Genomic DNA, 20,087 nt, shown 5'->3' on the forward strand with positions numbered 1-20,087 from the left:
TGCCCAGAAGTGAAATAGCTGGATCATATGGTACTTCTATTGTTAACTTTTAAGAAATCTCCATGCTGTTTTCCATAGTGGCTGTACCAGTTTGCATTCCCACCAGCAGTGTATGAGGGTTCCCTTCTCTCCATATCCTCTCCAACACTTGTTATTTCTTATCTTATTAATTATAGCCATTCTGATGGGTGTGAGGTGATATCTCATTGTAGTTTTGATTTGCAAGAAATGATTTTTTAATTGCATTATTTATTGTTGGTAGAAGCAAACAGTACCCAAATAGTTACTACTCACAATGGTAACAAAACTTACCTTTTGATGTTCCACTATCATTTTTAACCTTGTATTTAACTTTTAAACATATTTAGAAACGTGAAATTTCCACAGCTATATTCCAGAAAGCAACAAAAAAAGAATGTTTTTTAGATGAAGTCAAATATATCAAATATTTTTTCTGACAAAGTACCAAACATTATAATTAACCAAATATTCTATTTAAAAATTCCTAAGAGAAACAAAGCATAACATTGTACTGCTATCCTAAAGAGGATAATTTTTAAAAATAACTGTATGCTGCCATTACATTGTAGAGAATTAAAACACATATTGAGAGAAAACACCACCAAAAATGGCAGAGTAAGGAACTCAAAGGTTCCATGCCAAAAACCGTCAGAATCAACTTTTGCAGAACTCTGGAATCTAATCAAAAACTTACAACAACCAGGGAAAATCTTGTTGAAGAGAGATGCTCCTGTACTGCAGTAAGAGAGTGTTGTGGTGTTTTAAATTGCCAACCCACCATCCCCAATACCCCAGATAAGCTGGCGAAGGTTGCTAGTACCAGAATGAACATTATGGACTTTATTCTTAAATAATTGTGGTTGTGGGTCTTGATCCATCTGAGAGGTCCTCCTCAAGGTTTCTCTTGGTTTTGCCTGACTCAGAGCCTTCCAGGAGTGGAGTGGCTTTTGCCCCACAGCAGCCTGGGGCAAAGGACAACACTCAGGAGAAGCAATAAACAGAATGAGAAGCCTGGGAGGAAGAGACTGGGAAGGGAGATACAAGGGGGGGGGGAGAAAGGCTTTTAAAAGTTTCGCAATATAACAGAGAGATTGAGAAGGCCACACATATGCCCAGGATTAGATACATGTGCTTTAAAAGCCTGAGGAGATCCAAAGTTTTCACCTCTGACTGGCCTTCAGACTGTGCAAGTAGGAAGTGAAAACTAATGCAGAGTTGCAAATGGCCTGGCCAAGCATTGAATGAGATCTCCAGCACAGACAAATCTGCAAAGATGGGAGAAGCGTTTCTTCTTTTTTCTTCTTATTTTCTTTTATTGGCTCCAGGTATTTAAAGTAATTGTCAAAACACCAGCTCATCAGTAAGCTAAGACAACACAGACTTCAGTGGACACATATAATAAAGAATACAGACTTTACAAAAATAGTTTAGAAAAGTCACTAAACAAACAAACAACCCACAACAGCCAGCAACAACAAATCCTGAGGAGAGGGAAGAATATGATTCCCAGAGGTGACACATTATAATATTCAAAATGTCCAGTTTCAAAAACAAAACAAAACAAAATATGAGGCATGCAAAGAAAGTATGGCCTATTCCCAGGAAAAAAAGAAATTAATAGAAACTGTCTCTGAGTAAACCCAGATATTGGACTTACTAGGCAAAGTCTTTAAATCAAGTGTCTTTAATATGCTCAAGGAGCTAAAGGAAATTATGGACAAATAACTAAAATAAACCAGGAGAATGATGTCTCACAAAATAGGAAATATCAATGAACAGGAAGAAATTATAAAAAAGAATCAATAGAAATTCTGGAGCTGAAAAGTAGAGTAGCTGAAACAAAAACTGCAATAGAAAGGTTTAACATCAGATATGAACAGGCAGAAGAAAAAATCAGGGAACTTTAAGATAAGTCAGTTGAAATTATCCAGTCTGAGGAGCAGAAAGATTATTTGAAGAAATGATGGGCAAAACTTTTAACATTTAAGGAAAGTCACGAGTAGACACATCCAAGAAGGTCAACAAACTTCAAGCAGGATACACTCACCAAGACACATTACAGTCAAATTGCCAAAGCCAAAGCCAAAGCAAGTATCTTGAAAGCAGGGATTATTAGCATACTAGGGTATTACTCCTTACTTGGATCCTGATCCAAACAAACTGTTAAAAAAAACTATGATAGAATTGGGAATTTAAACACGGATTGGACATAAAAGGATATTAACAAATTATTAATTGTTCAGTGTGATAATGGTATTGTGGTTATACTTAAAAGAGTTCTGTAGATGTGCACTTTCAAGTACTTATGCACAAAGTGATATTACCTTTGAGATTCACTTCAAAAATAATCTCTAAGGGTGAGAAGTGGGTAAGGGTATAGATGAATTAAGACTGGCCGTGAATTGCTAACTGTGGACTCTGGGTAATGAGCACATTGGCTTTCGTTATACTATCCTATTTTTGCATATCTTTTAAATGTTCCATAATAAAAGTTAAAATAAACCATAAAAAGAATGAATTTTTAATCAAAAAAGGAACAAAACAGAGAGGTATTAAGAAGAATTAGAAAACAATTCCATCTCTTTGACTCATTTCCTGTCCCCCCATACATTTTGGTACACAGAAAATGGGGGGCATTGGTAGCAAGGAGGACCATAGGTTGGGAGTGTGGTGGGTGGGGCATCTTGCTCATCACAGATATTCTTGCATTAATTCTGTTTTTTAAAATATTGCATTAAAATGCGATTTATCTTGCCTACTGACGTTTTTTGCACCCTCTAATTCTGGGCCTAAGTCCTGGCGGGGGAGGGGCGTATCCTGGGAGCAGAGGAGGGGAAGAGCCAAGTCCCCAGAGAAGAAGTGGCAATGGCCAAGAGCCTCCTGAGAAGATCCTGCCCTTCCCGGGCAGGCCGAGAAAGGCCCAGGAATACACAAAGCAGGGCGCGCATCACGGCCCAGGTTGGTTGGCGCTGCTAGGAGGGCCAGAGGGCCGGGAGAGGCGCGCGGACCGACTGACTCGGCGCGACGCCGCGGGGCGGGAGGGGCTCTGCCGCTCGCGCGGACGGAGGCCTCACGTGACCGGCCCACGCTGACTCGCGTGCCTCGCGCCGGCGTCAGACCCGGCGTCAGTCGCTGCCTTCTCGGTCTCTGCTCCCGGTGGCCCTGAGGCCGTGCGGGCGGGCGGGGGGTGGCCACGAAAAGTAGGAGGCGGAGGGGCAGCAGGTAAGGGACCCGGAGGGGGCTCCCTGGGGTTGGCGCGGGAGAGCGGACACGGCCTGCGGACCCTGCCAGGGGGTCCGGCTGCCCCGGGTGCAGGTGCGCAGAGACCGCAGCCCCACGTCCCCGCGGCCCCGCGTTTGGCCGCAGAACATGGTGGGCCTTTCCTGTGTGGAGGGCTGCACGGCCCCGAGGCGACGAGCCTTCGGAAACACCTGCCTCCCGCACCACCGCGAGCTTTGGCGACACCCCGCCCCGCCCCCGTCCTTCTTGGTGTAGAAAATGGTGGTCCGCGCGCGGGAGGGCGGCTGGCACGGACGTCTGGGCTGGGGGCAGGAGACGCAGGCCGGGGGGCCGGGGCCGGGCGGTGGCGGTGGCCGGTCGGCGCCGAGCGCTTGGCTGCAGCAGCTCCCGCCCCCGCTGCCCCAGCCCGGCCTTCTGCAGGTCTGCGGGTCTGAGTGTCGCGGCGGCGCGCTCGCGGCGAGAATCGGGAAGAGGAGGAGACGGCAAGGATAGGCCCAGGTCGGTGCGGGGACAGTGGCGGGGACGGGGGTGGGGAACGTGTGGAAAGCCCTGAGACCCCAAGTCCTCTCCCCAAGCCCGTCCTCCATTTTGGTGCCTGCAGGGGCCTGGGGATGGATCGGCAGGGAAAATGGTGGGTTTGGGGCGAGGGAGGGGAGGGGAGAGAAGCGAGAGGGAGGGGGGAGAGCTCGGACTGGGGGCCCCCTAGAGAGCGTAGGGAGCCTCTCAGGTGGGAAAAATGAAATTTAAAAAAGTCTTTGGAATCCAGGGCTCTGAATCTTAAAAGGTGCGTAGTAGGGCCTCTGTCCTCGGTGCTGATCAGCCGACCAAGAAAATAGCCCCTTCTCTCGTCTCTTGTCTCCTAGGAGCAATGGCGTCCAAAGAGGAAGCAGCAGTAAAAAATCTCAACGTGGCAAATGCCGAACAGGAAAACGAAGGAGAGGACCCGGCCCCTGTACAAAATGGAGAGGAATCATGCCATTTGAAGAAGGGTGAAGGCCGGAAGCCTGGAGGAAATGTTAGGCTGGGGCGAGTTAGGCGCCTTGTCCCTAATTTTCGATGGGCCATACCTAACAGGCAGCCTGATCACAATGAAGTGGGAGATGATGTAGAGAAGTTCATAGGGCAGATGATGGAAATCAGGAGAAAGACTAGGGAGCAGCAACTGAGGCATCATATGCCTTTCCAGACTCCTGAACCTGATAATCATTATGACTTTTGCCTTATCCCTTGAATCCTAAGGTGTTCCCTGAGGTTAATAATGTGGCTTCTGCTCTACAAGCTTGTAGTTTTGTGACTTCCTTTTTCTGAAAACCGTTTGGTGTTTCCACTTTCACAACAGTTTCTAAGTGAGTATTGTTTTGTCTCAGTGTAAATCTTTCTGTCCGGCAGGGCAATTTCACCCAGTTTTAGGGAAAATATTCTTTTCATAATATGAAATTAATAAAGCAATTTAAAATGCAATCTTCCTCTTCTACCCCAGTCTTTATTTTTGTTAATATTACTTTTCCTCTGTTAGCTACCTGGACTCAAAATCTCAATCATCTTTGACTATTTTTTCTTACCCCCACCCAATCAGTAAGGAAGGATTGTACTCATAATTCAACATCTGATATCATTTTAGGAATGCTTGTCCTACTGTTTTTCAAAGAGTGTACGTCCACCAACTGCATAAAAACACCTTTGGCGGGGAGCTTTTTGAGAATGTGGAACCTCTGGCTCTTATCCTCCAGACCCACAGAGTGGGGCTCCAGAATCTCCATTTTTTTTAACAAGCTCCCCAGGTAATTCTAATGTACACCAAAGTCTGAGGCTGCTATTGTGTGTATGTCCTTATTTACGTGCGTGTGTGTGTGTATCTGTCTGTACATATGCACGTGTGTATCATGTCATATTAAGTAAACGACAAAGTAAGTAGAATCACAGGATGAATATTTATCTGAATTCAATGGGCAAAAACATTAAAAAGGAAAAGTATAAGACCTTAAAGTAGACTTATTATGAGTGGTAGGAGACAATGGCGCATGAAGGTACTGAAGTTTAGAGATGTGTAGTATCAAGGCTACCCGCTACTGTATATCTTGGGAGGGGGCAGATCTGGCCTGGGCCGTTTTCTATAAAACTTTGTCATCTGGAGATGCAGAATATTTGACTTTTGTAACTGATAACAAGCTGAGGAATGTCAAAGAGACTCAGCAAGACTGAGGCTGCTGCTTTTATATTTTGCTTTTCTCTACAGTATTTCCAATGCAGACGCTTTAATTTTTAGAATAGAGCAGAAAGAAATCTTAAAGACCCTCTAATCTAGTGTTTTTCAGAGTGATAATTACTACCCATTATGGCTCTTGAAATCAGTGTTGTGGGTCACAACAAGCAATTTAAAAAAAAGCAGTAGAACAAAAACATCAGAGTCCCTGACCCATGAGTAGTGTTAAGAATTATTTTGAGAAACTTGTTTTAGTTTTACATGTAGGAAACATTGTCGCCTTGTAAAATGTGTTTCTAACTGTAGGTCACAGGGTAAAAAAATTGAAAGTCACTTCAGTCCAAACTTCATTTCAAAGATGAGGAAACTAGGTAGGAAAGTGATTTTTCCAAGGTCACACAGCCAGTTAGTGGTAGAGCTGAGACCACAGTTCCCCAGTTCAGGGTGCTTGTCTCCTCAGTACGCTGCATGATTTGGAAATTTTTGCAGTCTGTACTGATTGCCAGTGGTGTGTATGAACAAACATGTACAACTTAACACAAAATCACTTTTCTTGATGTTCACACTTTACTTGTAAGAGTCCCTGCATGTTCAATTGAGAAATATGTTTAAGGAGAACTCGGTGCCCCTCATAACGTTTTGGAGCTGGAATGATCTCTCATCATCTTTCTAGAGGAAGGGGATGATGGAGAGTCTGATCTGAAAATGAAAGGTGGTGAACTCATAGGCACTTCATAAAAGCTAGCTGATTGAGTGGTGTTCATGAATGGCTTTTCAGTCCCTCTGAAAATCAATACTGTACCTTCTACGCCAATTCTAGATTTCCAAAGTAGTCTTAATTTTAAAAAATCTGAGGATAGGGGGTGAGATGAGAACTAGACTGGTGGAAGGAGAATTGAAGGAAGCCTCAGTAAGGTTTTTTGGGGAGGGTGGAGGATAAGGACAGACTTTGGAAGAAGTAAAAGTCAATGTTGGAGTTCAGAATATGGGTTTTTGAAGAACTGAGATAAATTTCCTCAGTGTTTCTGAGGGAGTAGGGTGATGAGGTCAGAACTTTCTGCAGGTGGTAAAGGTCAGAGAACAAGGTCACAATGTGATTGGTTGAAGGAGAACCAAATTAAGTCCCCTCTCCTGGGAGTTTCTGGGGCAGGGGTGGGGGATGAGTACAAAACTTTCTAGAAGCAGTAAAGTTCAGGGACTGTAATCAGAACATGATTATTTGAAGGCAAGCTAAAGGAAACACCCTTCCCTTCACTGGGTGTTGCTGCAAGTAAGGAGTGAGGACAGACCTCTCTGGAAAAAGTCTAAGTCAGGGAGAGTCAGAAGGTGATTGAAGGAGAACAGAGTTACCACAGTGAACATTTCCATTAACGTATATATCCCGTGATTTGGTCAACTTCCTGATAATGGAGAGATGTCAGTGGGAGTGTCCTTAAAGAGGCCGGCAAGAAAATAAAATGAATCTCTTATGAAAACAGAAGTGGGTGATCCAGGAACAACCAAAGAGACTAACACATTCATCCTATCATTTATACATTCTTGTTTGTAAATTTTTAGTTTCTTGAGGAAAATGTGTATGTTTTTATGGATTTTGGAGCAAGGCTTGGGATAGAAACCTAGTAATTAAGGAAAAAAAGAGTCAGGAGGTCTCGTGAGAAGAGGCGAGTCAGCCTTTCAGCAGCATATGCTGTTGTCTTCAAATTACAGAAAATGGAGATAGCACTGTAGGAGTCTTCAAAGGCCAGCAAGGAAAATTGAACTTACAATGAAAAAAGCAAAGACAAATAAACCAAATATCATGAGAATAAAACACCAAAACAAGTTATCACTTTCAGTCCTTTCAGTCTATATCTACACGTGAGTAATTATTTTAGCTTTGTTAAAGTACAATTAAAGTTTTAAAAGTACCTAAAATATTTAAATTGATCTGTTTTACATATACTTAAATCTATGAAACCATAACCACAATCAAAATAGCGAACACTTCCATCACCTCCAAAAATCTCTTTCTTCCCATTTGTAATCTATCCCTCATTCCACCTCCATTCCCAGGCAACCTCTCATCTGCTTTCTGTCACTATAGTTTTCATTTTATAGTATTTTTATGTCAATTGAATCATAGAGCATGTACTCTTATTTTTGTCTGGCTTCATTTGATAAACACAATGATTTTGCATGTAATAATAGCATATTTCTCTCTATTACTGAGTAGTATTCCATGATACAGTGAATGTTTATCCGTTCATCTGTTGATGGACATTTAGATACTTTCCAATTTTTGACATTTACAAATAAAGCTGATGTGAACATGCACATACAAATTTTTGTGTAGGCATATGTTTTCATTTTTCTTGGGTAAATACCTAGGAATGGAATGACTATCTTGTATGAAAGTTGTAAGTTTACTTTTTTAAGAAACCACCAAACTGTTTTCCAAGGTGGTTTCAGCTTTTTACGTTCTCATCAGTAGAGTATCAGAGTTCCAATTTCTCCTCGTCCTCGCCAACACTTAGTATGGTCAGGGGTTTTTTGTTAATATTTTTAAGTTTTAACCATTCTAAAGTATGTGTAGTGGTATCTTGTGGTTTTAATTTTCACTTCTCTGGTGAGTAATGATGTTCAGCATGTTTTCATGTACTCATCAGCCATTCACATATCTTCTTTTGTGAAATCAGATATTTTGCTCATTTTTCAAATTGGTTATTTGTCTTTTTATTATTGAGTTGCAAGAGTTCTTTATAAATTCTACATTTAATTTCTTTGATACATATGTTGTGAATTTTTCTCTGTCTTGGCTTGCCTTTTCATTTACTTAATGGCTTCTTTCAAAGAAAAAAAGTTTTATATTTTGAAGTTTGTTTAATCCACTTTTTCTTTTATATGTAATTGTGTTCTATTTAAGAAATGTGCTGCCTAATTCAAGGTTACCAAGAATTTCTCCTATATTTTCTTCCAATAGTCTTATAGTTTTAGGCTTTTCACTTTGGTCTATGAACCATTTCAAGTTAATTTTTGTGTAAGGTGTGAATTAAACTCAGTGTTCATTTTGTTCCACATTGATATCCAGCTAATACAGCACCATTTGTCGAAGAGACTTCATTTTCTCCGTTGTATAGCCTTTATACCTTTGTAAAAAACCAAGTGCTCATATATATGTGGGTCTATTTCTGTAATCTCTATGCTTTTCCATTGATCTGTGTGTCTGTTTTCACCAATATCAAACTGTGTTGATTACTATAGCCTTGTAGTAAATCTTGAAATTAGGTAGGGAAAGTCCTGCAACTTTGTCCTTCTCTATTAAAATTGTTTTGGATATTCTAGGTCATTTGAATTTTCACATAAATTTTAAAATCGGCTGGTTATCTTTTTTTGAGCCTGTAGGAATTTTTATTGGTAGTATCTGTAGATCAATTTGTTGAGAATAGCTATATTAATAGAATCTTTCAATACGTGAACATGATATAACTTCCATTTATTCAGATCTTATTAAATTCTCTCAACAATGTTTTGTAGTCGTCATTGTGAGAGTCTTGGACATATTTTGTTAGATTTACTCCTACATAATTTCTGTTTTTTGTTGCCACTGTAAAGGGAATTTTAAAATTTAATTTCCCAACTGGTTGCTGCTAGTATATAAAAATCCAATTGATTTTTCTATATTAACCTTGTATCCTATGATGTTGCTAACTTCATTTATTAGTTCTAGTAGCTGATTGTAGATTCCTTGCAGCTTTCTACATAAGCATTCATATCATCTGCAAATAGGGACAGTGATTTTTGTAAGGAAAAACACAAAAAAAGGAGTGTTGTCACAGCACTCAAGGGCAAGGACAAGGCTCCTAGGGTTTCCATAAACTCAGTTTCCTGTTAAAGATAACATCTTCTAGCCCTTTCTTCAGACATAGTTATGGAGTAGATGAGTACATAATAAATAATAAGCACACTCCAATATTCCCTTTCCCATAATTCTTTAATTATATCATACTAAGCTATCTCTGATTCACCAACTTCATTTAGTATGATCTATCAGGAGACCATATTTCAGTCAACCACCTGAGCGAACAATTCAAATTCAGCTGCATGAGATAACACATTGAATTTAGAATCTCCACTGTGTGCACAAATATTGATGAATTCAGCTGGATTTCTTAATTTAACAAATTATTGGGAACCTACTATGTATCTGGTGCTGTTCTAGGTATTGGGGAATCACAGCACTGAACAAAACAGAAAAAAAATCTGTCTTAATGGAACTTGCATTCTTTTCGGAGAAACAAAAGAAGGCTCATGAGGAAACGTGAACAGGTAAAGGAGTGATCCAGTGGCTATCTGAGGGTAGAGTTTTCCAGGCAGGGGGACTAGCAAATGCAATGGCCCTGAGTTGAAAGCAAGCCTGACAAATGTAGCTAAATTATGTCCCTTCCCACCTTACCTAATATTCTCAGAACCTGTTCTCACACATGTTCTCAAAGATTGTTGCCTATCTAGCAAATACATTGAACAAGTAAGATTTGTAGGATGCAATAATAAAACAATTTTCTCCCCACTACCGGTGCAAAGCTGCCCTTTGGCACTAGTTCTTCTCTCGCTTGGGTAAAATCTAGGGTACGTCCCATGACTTTCCTGCTTGCTCTTGTAAAGTAAAAAATCCTGCTGTCTGTTCTAGTCGCGAAATAGTTTCTATTCAATGAGTGCAGAGAAAAAGTAAGAAGAAATTAAAGTCTTATGCAACTAGTACTGTTATGGCCATACATTGCTAGCACTTTCTATGCTAGAAAGGTATGTAAAGTTGACTCCTTTCCTTGTGTGGTTCCTTTATGGGTTCTATAGGGAGTCTCCCATTGTTGAGAAGCTCTCACCTGCTGTTCTCTTAAAATGGGCAAATACATATTCCTGGTCTAGTCACTTTTGACTCCTTCTTTAGCTTTTAAGCTTCCAGCAGTATATCTCCACGTTGTTTCTGTGGAGGTTTCCTTGCTCCTCCAGAAGACCGTCATGACCTAGATCTATGTCATCCCAGAACTAGATTTATCTCCTCTATGGCCCATGTTATATCTGCGGGAATCACTCACACATCCTTTGCCAAGTTTAACTCCCAAATTCAAGGAGTCCAGTCTCTCCCCAAACTTTCTTCACTCTGGTGTCCAAGTAGCTGGCCAGTCAGTCTCTTGCCTTTTAGATTTCTCAGGGTTGAGTTAGATACCTACTGTGTTACCAAGTTCCAGGGGCTCTGAATAGTCCCATTGAAGCTTTTTGCCTTAGGCTTGAGGTGACAGAGAAGAACCCCTACTCCTCTATGGTGGAAGCATTCATGGAAAGCCAACAGTTCTCATTAGAAATCCTCTTCCAATCTCCAACAATTTTCTTGGCCTCTTAAATGTCTTTTGTAGGCTGGAAGTGGGTGGTTATCTAAGGGTATCCAAGTCAGTACTCATCCAAGTCCTGTGCAAGACCTGTTTTCATCACCTTGTTCTACACTTCGGGATTTGGCAGTCGTTGACACCTATTGTCTTTGGACCTCAAACAAAAATGAGACTGAAATAGACAATGTTTTATATCCTGTTATAACAATATACATATTTAAAAGCTTGTAATTCATTTGGTGTGTGGACTATTTGATTTTTCTAATTGCAGTATCCTCCTTCCCCCGCTGGCGTGCTGGGATTTGATTCCAGTTATAGATTAAGGAAAAATGAATGTGTCTGTGGGGCAATGGGGAGGGAATAAGGACAGTTGGCCTCCCTTGCAAGGTGCCTTCAAGCAGGTTGTTACAGATCTTCAAACAAAGAATGAACACTCTCACCCATACAAGAAATAAAGAGCTAATTTGGCTGGTAAGGAAGACCCGGTAAGGGTTGAAAGTGGGGGCACTGTGAGTTAGAGTTCCATTTGCCCCTTCCCTCTTTTGGCCTCCTCTTCCTCCTAGATTCTTGTACTGCTCATTCCTTAAGGCCCTGCTCTGATCACATAGCATCCAAGACCATGCCAGCTGGACGTGATCTCTTCCATCTCTGTCACTGATGCACAGCACATGGGGCCTCAACTCCTCTTGTGGTCTTTAACAAAGGATTGGCTGTCCCTTTCTCCTTTCCAGCGTGTATGTGGGGGAAGGGCTGTCTTTTCAGGAAGTTAGGTGCCAGGGTCGCAGACAAGTGCCCACTCATTCTGCTTCAGTGACTTCTGTTAATGTTTAAATTGTGCATCTCCAGAAATCTCAGAGGCTTAGAAAAAGCTATTTGCTGATTGGCTCATGAATATACCTTCTTTCTGCCCACATAAAGTTGAGGGCAGAGATTTTATTGACTACTCCTCTGCTTATTCTGCTTACGTGTAGTCAGAGGCAACTTTAACATCATCTTAATGGAGTTATTGACAGTGGATATCCTCACCTGGGCGTGAAGGTGGTGATCTGTTTGTGATCAAGTGCTGTTTTCTGAGCAATTTCACAACACATAAGCTCTATTTACCTTTGAATTTAACTTAAACCCAAAATATTTTATATTTTTTAGCTGGGTAATATATTCACATAGTTCAGTCAAAAAACAGAATTAAAAAATTGTGTGTTTTCCTTTTCCTCATCCCTTCCCTTCCCTTCTCGAACAATTCAATCCCAACACCATTAGATAGGAAAGAGCAAAATAGGTGTCTTTGCCGGAGGAGAGAAGAGAGCTTTGTCAGCCTGTGCAGGATGAGGAAGTCATCCATCCTGGGAGAGTGGCTCATTGTAGAGTCAGTGCCTAAGGTGTGTGAGGAGGGCTTCCTGGGTAAGAGACAGCCAGGTGAGGGGTATTGGGGTTCTATTTGATTGAAGAGAGTGTCCATGTAGAGGCAATGTGTGGCAAACGAGCAGGATTTCAGAGTTGGAGCAGGGTGAGAAGCACGTCCATGCAGAGGGCTGCCAGGAATCTGAAAAGGGCACCTGTACAGCTTTCAATAGTTATTTCGAAATATAGGTATAAATGTGTGAATGTATATATGTGTGAGTACCTATGTCTGTGTGTATATGTATATACACACAATACAATACATACGTACAGTATTGCCTAATTCTTTCCACTGAGACAGCCTGGGAGCCCAGCACCCCAAAAGCAGTAAGGACACCTAGTGTCCATATCATGTCTTTTAAATACTATTATTCAATGAAAAGAACAAGGACTCCTTGGAGAAATGGCTGATTACAAGGATGGAGCAGGTAAAGAACACAATGAGCCTGGAACATCTTGCTGCGCCAGAAAGCAAAGTGCTCAAAAAATGATGGGGGCATACCAAAAGGACACAAAAGCCAGTCTGAGGAGGCTCCTACAAACCAAATAGAAGACAATGTGAGTATCAAAATAAATAATGATAGAACATAGTATCAAAAAAGGAAAACATGAGTCAATATCTAAATAAATAAATACACAAACATTTACATAGGTTCAAAATAGCTTCCCATAAAATACTTAATAATTACAAAGGATATAGGAGCACTGGAATGGCCTGGAAGGCATCACTTTAAACAAGGGTCAAAGAGGACACTGCAAGTAATGGGACAAATTAAAATTGTGTACCATATGCTAGGATAGAAAGAGAATACTACAGCAACACTTCTGTGATATTCCTGCCAAAGATAAATAACCTGAATCCATTCGAAAATAAATATCAGGGGGCCGGCCCAGTGGCGTAGTGGTTAAGTTCACGTGCTCCGCTTTGGCGACCTGGGGTTTGCAAGTTCGGGTCCCGAGCGCGGACCGATGCACCGCTTGTCAAGCCATGCTGTGGTGGCGTAAAGTAGAGGAAGATTGGCACGGATGTTAGCCCAGGGCCAATCTTCCTCAGCAAAAAGAGGAGGATTGACAATGGATGTTAGCTCAGGGCTAATCTTCCTTCACCAAAAAAAAAAAAAAAGAAAAGAAACAAATATCAGGCAAACCCAAATTGAGGGACACTGTAGAAAATAATTGGACTATAACATCGTGAAAGTCAAAAAAAGACTGAGGGCATATTCTATACTGAAGGATAGTAAAGAGACATAACTAAATGCAGCAGGTGATTCTGAACTAGATAATTTTGCTATAAAGGAGATTGGTAGGATAAGTGGTAAAAATCTACTGGGATCTGAGTTTAGATGGTAGTAATATATCAATGTTAACTTTTTGATTTTGATAATTGTATTGTGGTTATGTAGGAAGATGTCTGTGTTTGTGGGAAATGTGCACTAAAGATATTTGGGGTTATATCCATTTTCTACTGCTGTGTAACATATTACCATGAACCTAGCAGCTTAAAACAACACCCATTTATTAGCTCACAGTTATGTAGGTCAGTAGTATGGGAGGGCTTGGCTAGTTCTCTGCTTAGGGTCTCATGAGGCCAAGATGTTGGCTCTCCTGGGCTCTTATCTGGAGGATCAGCACTTATCCAAGCTCACTTAGGTTTTTGGAAGAGCCAATTCCTTGCAGCAAAGGACGGAGGTCCCCATTTCCTTGCTGGCTTTTGACAGAGAGTTGCTCCTAGCTCCTAGAAATTTCTCTCCAGTCCTCGCACTTGGTCCATGCCATCTTCAAAGCCAGCAATGGTGATGCATCCAAGCCTTATCGTGCTTTGAATTTCTCAGACTTCCGCTTCTGCCAACAGCCATATAAAACTTTCTCCTTTTAAAGGGCTCGTGTGATTAGATTAGGCCCACCTATATAATCTCCCTTTGCCACATAATGGAACGTAATGGTAGGAGTAACATCAAGAGGTGAAAGTCACGGGGGCCATCTTAAAATTCTGCCTACTATAGGATGGATGGGCATCAGACTTACTGGCAACTTACTCTCAAATATTTCAGGGAAAAAATTCTCTATACTGTTTGCAATTTTTCTATAAATTTGTGATTTTTCTTCAAAATAAAAAATTAAAAGTAAGCATAAAAGTTTATACAGTGCAGTTCTGGTTCCAAGTAAGATGGAATAAATACATTCTAACTTTCTCTAGCACTGAACACAGCTGTGGAAACCAGACAGAATGCATGGTGCAGCTATTTGAGGTCTCTGTAAAGTAAATATTAAATAGCAGATGTACTGGAAAAGAACACCAGAATTCGAAGTTCCACTAAATTGGTAGATTTAAACAAGACTCAAAATTTCATAACATAATATTCAATGTCCAGCATATAAACCAAAATTATACAGAATATAAAGAACAATGAAAATCTCAAAACGCATAGGAAAAGGCAATCAACAGACAGCAGTGATGATATCACAGGTGCTGTAAATATTTGATAGACTTTAAAGCAGGTATTATAAAATTGCTCAAAAGAGCCATCACTCTTGAAAAACTAATTAAAACTGAAATTATCAAAAAAGAAGTAGAAAATACAAAAAAGAATTTAATGGAAGTTTTAGAACTGAAATATTCAATAATTAGATTTTAAAACTCACTTGATGGACTCATTGGAAAGATGGAGATGACATAGGAAAGAGACAGTTAACTTGAAGATAGATCAATAGATATTGTCCAGTTTGAGTGAGACCCTAGATAAAATCAATAAGCTTCATAGCCCTATAACTATTAAAGAAATTGAGTTCATAGTTTAAAACTGTGCAAAAATAAAACTCTAGGTCCAGATGGTTTCACTGGCAAATTCCACCAAATATTTAAAGAAGAAATAGTACCAATTGTACACACTCTCTTCTAGAAAATAGAATATGTGGTAGGCAAATTAATGATCCACCAAAGATCCACACCCTAATCCCTGGAACCTATGAATATGTTATGCTACATGGCAAAAGGGACTTTTCTGATTCGATTAAGAGTTTGGACCTTGAGATGAAGAGGTTGTCCTGGATTATCCAAGTGGGCCCCATGTAAGCCTTAAAAGCAGAGAACATTTCCTGGCTAGGTCAGAGAGATGAGATGAAATAAGGAGGAGGAAAGATTCAAAATGCGAGAAGGACTTTACCAGCCATTGCTGGTTTTGAGGATGGAGGAAGAGGGTCATGAGCCAAAAAATGTGAGTGGCCTCTGGAAGCTGGGCATGGCCCTTAGCTGACAGTAAGAAAACAGGGATCTCAGTCCTACAACCTCAAGGACCTGAATTCTGCCAACACTCTTTGTGAGCAGAGAAACAGATGTTCCCCTAGATCCTCCAGAAGGAAATACAGCTCTGCCAACATCTTGATTTTTGGCAGGTGGGATCTATGTTTGACTTATGACCTAGATAACTGTAAGATAATATATTTGTATTATTTAAGGATCTAAGGTTGTGATAATTTCTTATGGTAGCAATAGAAAACTAATACAGAAGAGGAGGAAATATGCCCCAGCTCATTTTACAATGTCAACATTACTCTGATACCAAACCAGAGAAATATAGTACAAATAAAGAGAACTAAGACCAATATCCCTCATATTACCAGATTGAATTTCTCAATATATAAAAAGAATGATCTACCACAACCAAAATGGAGTTTATCCCAAGAATGAAAGGCTAATTCAATATTTAAAAATCAGTCAATGCAATCCAACACATTAAGAATCTAAACAAGGAAAACCATATGAGCATAGCCATAGATGCAGAGACGTCTTTTGACAAAATAAAACATCTATTAATGATTAAAAATTCTCCACAAACTATAAATAGAAGTCAATTTCCACAACCTGATAAAAGGCTTCTACAAAAAAACCTCCAGCTAACATATTTAATGGTGAGAGACTGATTGTTTTCTCTCAAGACTGTGAACAAGACAAAGACATCCACTCTCAGCACTCTTATTCAACATCATAATGGAAGTCTTATCCAGTGTAACAAGGCAAGAAAAATAAATAAAAGGCATACATATTGAAAAATAAAAAATTTCCTATTTGTAGATGACATTATTGTCTATGTAGAAAATCTCAAGAAACATAGGTTGGAAAAGAAGAAATAAAACCCAAACAACTGGACATGCATAACCAAAAAAATGAACTTCAACATATACCTCACAACTTACATAAAAATTAACTCAAAATGCAACATGTATATAAATGTAAATTTACATTTAAATGTACGTAAATGTATTAAACATAAGTGTAAAACATAATGTAAGTCATGAAATGTAAATCTAAAACATAAACATATCTTGAAAACTTCTAGAAGAAAATATAGGAGAACATCTGTGTGATCTTCACTTTGGCAATGAGTTATCAGGTATAACGCCCATATAAGAAAAAAATGATAATTGATCTTTAACAAAATAAAAAGCTTTTCCTCTATAAAAGACACTGTTAAGAAAGTGAAAAGACAAGCCATACTGGGAGAAAATATTTGCAGATCACATATGTCATAAAAGACTTATATCTTGAATATTTAAAGAACTCTTAAAACTCACCAAGAGAAAACAAAAAACTCAATTAAAAACTTGTCACACTCCCTCCAAACATGGCAGAACACATTCTTCTCAAACACGCATGGAACATTCTCAAGGATAGACTATATGTTGGGAAACAAGGCAAGCCTTCATAAATTTAAGATTGAAATTATAGCAAGCATCTTTTCCAACCATAATGCTATGAAACTAGAAATCAACTACAAGAAAAAACTAGAAAAGTGACAAATATGTTAAGACTAAACAACATGCTACTGAACAACCAATGGATCATTGAGGAAATTAAAGGAGAAATTTTAAAAAATCCAGAGAAAAATGAAAATGAAAATATGCCATACCAACTCATATGGGATGCAGCAAAAGCAGTCCTGAGAGGGAAATTCATAGCAATACAGGCCCACATTCACAAACAAGAAAAATCTCAAATAAGCAATCTTAAACTACACCTAACAGAATTAGAAAAAGAAGAACAAACCAGGCTCAAAGTCAGCAGAAGGAGGGAAATAATAAAAATTAGAGTAGAAATAAATGAAATTGAAGCCAAAAAAACAGTAGAAAGGATCAATGAAACAAAGAGCTGGTTCTTTGAGAAGATAAACAAAATTGAAAAACCCTTAGCCACGCTCACTAAGAAAAAAAGAGAGAAGGCTCAAATAAAGAAAATTAGAAATGAAAGAGGGGAAATTACAATGGCTACCACAGAAATACAACAGATACCACAGAAATACAAAGGATTATAAGAGAATACTATGATAAACTATATGCCAACAAATTGGACAATCTAGAAGAAATGGATAAATACTTAGACTCATACAACCTCCCAAAACTGAATCAAGAAGAAATAGAGAATCTAAATAGACCCATCACAAGTAAAGAGATTGAAACAGTAATCAAAAATCTCCCAAAAAACAAAAGTCCAGGACCAGATGGGTGGCTTCTCTGGAGAATTCTACCAAACATTCAAAGAAGATTTAATACCTAGCCTTCTCAAACTATTCCAAAAAATAGAGGAAGATGGAACACTTCCTAACACATTCTACGAGGCCAACATCATCTGGATACCAAAGCTAGACAAGGACAATACAAAGAAGGAAAACTACAGGCCAATATCGCTGATGAACATAGATGCAAAAATCATCAACAAAATATTGGCAAACTGAATACAGCAATACATTAGAAAGATCATACACTATGATCAAGTGGGATTTATACCAGGGACACAGGGATAGTTCAACATCTGCAAATCAATCAATGTGATACACCACATTAACAAAATGAGGAATAAAAACCACACGATCATCTCAATAGATGCAGAGAAAGCATTTGACAAGATCCAACATCCATTTATGATAAAAACTCTCAACAAAATGGGTATAGAAGGAAAGTACCTCAACATAATAAAGGCCATATTTGACAAACCCACAGCCAACATCATACTCAACAGGGAACGACTGAAAGCCATTCCTCTGAGAACAGGAATGAGGCAGGGCTGCCCACTCTCACCACTCTTATTCAACATAGTACTGGAAGTACTGGCCAGAGCAATTAGGCAAGAAAAAGGAATAAAATGAATCTAAATAGGCAATGAATAAATGAAACTCTCGCTGTTTACAGACAAGATGATTTTATATATAGAAAACCCTAAAGAATCCATCAGAAAACTATTAGAAATAATCAACAACTACAGCCAAGTTGCAGGGTACAAAATCAACTTACAAAAATCAGTTGCATTTCTATACACTAACAACAAACTAACAGAAAGAGAACTCAACAATAAAATTCCATTTACAATCACAACAAAAAGAATAAAATATCTAGGAATAAATTTAACCAAGGAAGTGAAAGACCCATACAATGAAATCTATAAGACATTATTGAAAGAAATCGATGATGACATAAAGAAATGGAAAGATCCCATGCACATGGATTGGGAGAATAAACATAGTTAAAATGTCCATACAACCTAAAGCAATCTACAGATTCAATGCAATCCGAATCAGAATCCCAATGACATTCTTCACAGAACTAGAGCAAAGAATCCTAAAATTCATATGGGGCAACAAAAAACCCTAAATAGCTAAAGCAATCCTGAGAAAAAAGAACAAAGCTGGAGGCATCACAATCCCTGACTTCAAAATATACTACAAAGCTATAATAATCAAAACAGCATGGTACTGGTACAAAAACAGACATATAGATCAATGGAACAGAATTGAAATCCCAGAAATAAAACCACACATATATGGATAACTAATCTTCGACAAAGGAGCTAAGAACATTGAATGGAGAAAGGAAAGTCTCTTCAATAATGGTACCGGGAAAACTGGACAGCCACATGCAAAAGAATGAAAGTAGACCATTATCTTTCACCATACACAAAAATTAACTCAAAATGGATCAAAGACTTGAATGTAAGACCTGAACTATAAAACTCCTAGAAGAAAATATAGGCAAAACACTCTTTGACATTGGTCTTGGAGGGATCTTTTTGAATCCCATGTCTACTCCGATAAGGGAAACAAAAGAAAAAATAAAAAAGCGGGACTTCATCAGACTAAAGAGCTTCTGCAAGGCAAATGAACCCAGGATCAAAATGAAAAGACAACCCACCAGCTGGGAGAAAATATTTGCAAACCATATATCCGACAAGGGGTTAATCTCCATAATATATAAAGAACTCACACAACTGAACAACAAATAAACAAATAACCCAATCAAAAAATGGGCAGAGGATATGAACAGACATTTTTCCAAGGAAGATATACAGATGGCCAATAGGCACATGAAAAGATGTTCAACATCACTAATCATCAGGGAAGTGCAAATCAAAACTACACTAAGATATCACCTTACACCCGTGAGAATGGCTATAATCACCATGACAAAAAATAGCAAATGTTGGAGAGGATGTGGAGAAAAGGGAACTCTCATTCACTGCTAGTGGGAATGCAAACTGGTGCAGCCTCTGTGGAAAACAGTATGGAGATCCTTCAAAAAATTAAAAATAGAAATACCTTATGATCCAGCTATCCCATTTCTGGGTATTTATCCAAAGAACTTGAAATCAACAATCCAAAGAGGCATATGCACCCCTATGTTTATTGCATCACTATTCACAATAGCCAAGAAGTGGAAGCAACCCAAGTGTCCATCAACAGATGATTGGATAAAGAAGATGTGATATATATATATACACACATATATATACACAATGGAATACTACTCAGCCATAAAAAAGACAAAATTGTCCCATTTGCAACAACATGGATGGACCTGGAGGGTATTATGTT

The 20,087-nt window shown here is 39.2% G+C and overlaps 1 protein-coding gene across 1 annotated transcript; it reads left to right on the forward strand.

The window, feature by feature from the left end:
• The first annotated feature begins 3,191 nt into the window (after positions 1 to 3,191).
• On the forward strand, positions 3,192 to 4,722 carry BEX4 (brain expressed X-linked 4). Its single transcript, XM_058536401.1, has 3 exons — positions 3,192 to 3,243; positions 3,667 to 3,759; positions 4,125 to 4,722. Exon 3 carries the CDS (start codon positions 4,130 to 4,132, stop codon positions 4,490 to 4,492), a length of 363 nt encoding a protein of 120 aa, XP_058392384.1. The 5' UTR covers positions 3,192 to 3,243; positions 3,667 to 3,759; positions 4,125 to 4,129; the 3' UTR covers positions 4,493 to 4,722.
• Positions 4,723 to 20,087: the final 15,365 nt, after the last annotated feature.

Source organism: Diceros bicornis, chromosome X (genome assembly GCF_020826845.1).
Source record: "Diceros bicornis minor isolate mBicDic1 chromosome X, mDicBic1.mat.cur, whole genome shotgun sequence".
Taxonomy (NCBI): domain Eukaryota; kingdom Metazoa; phylum Chordata; class Mammalia; order Perissodactyla; family Rhinocerotidae; genus Diceros; species Diceros bicornis.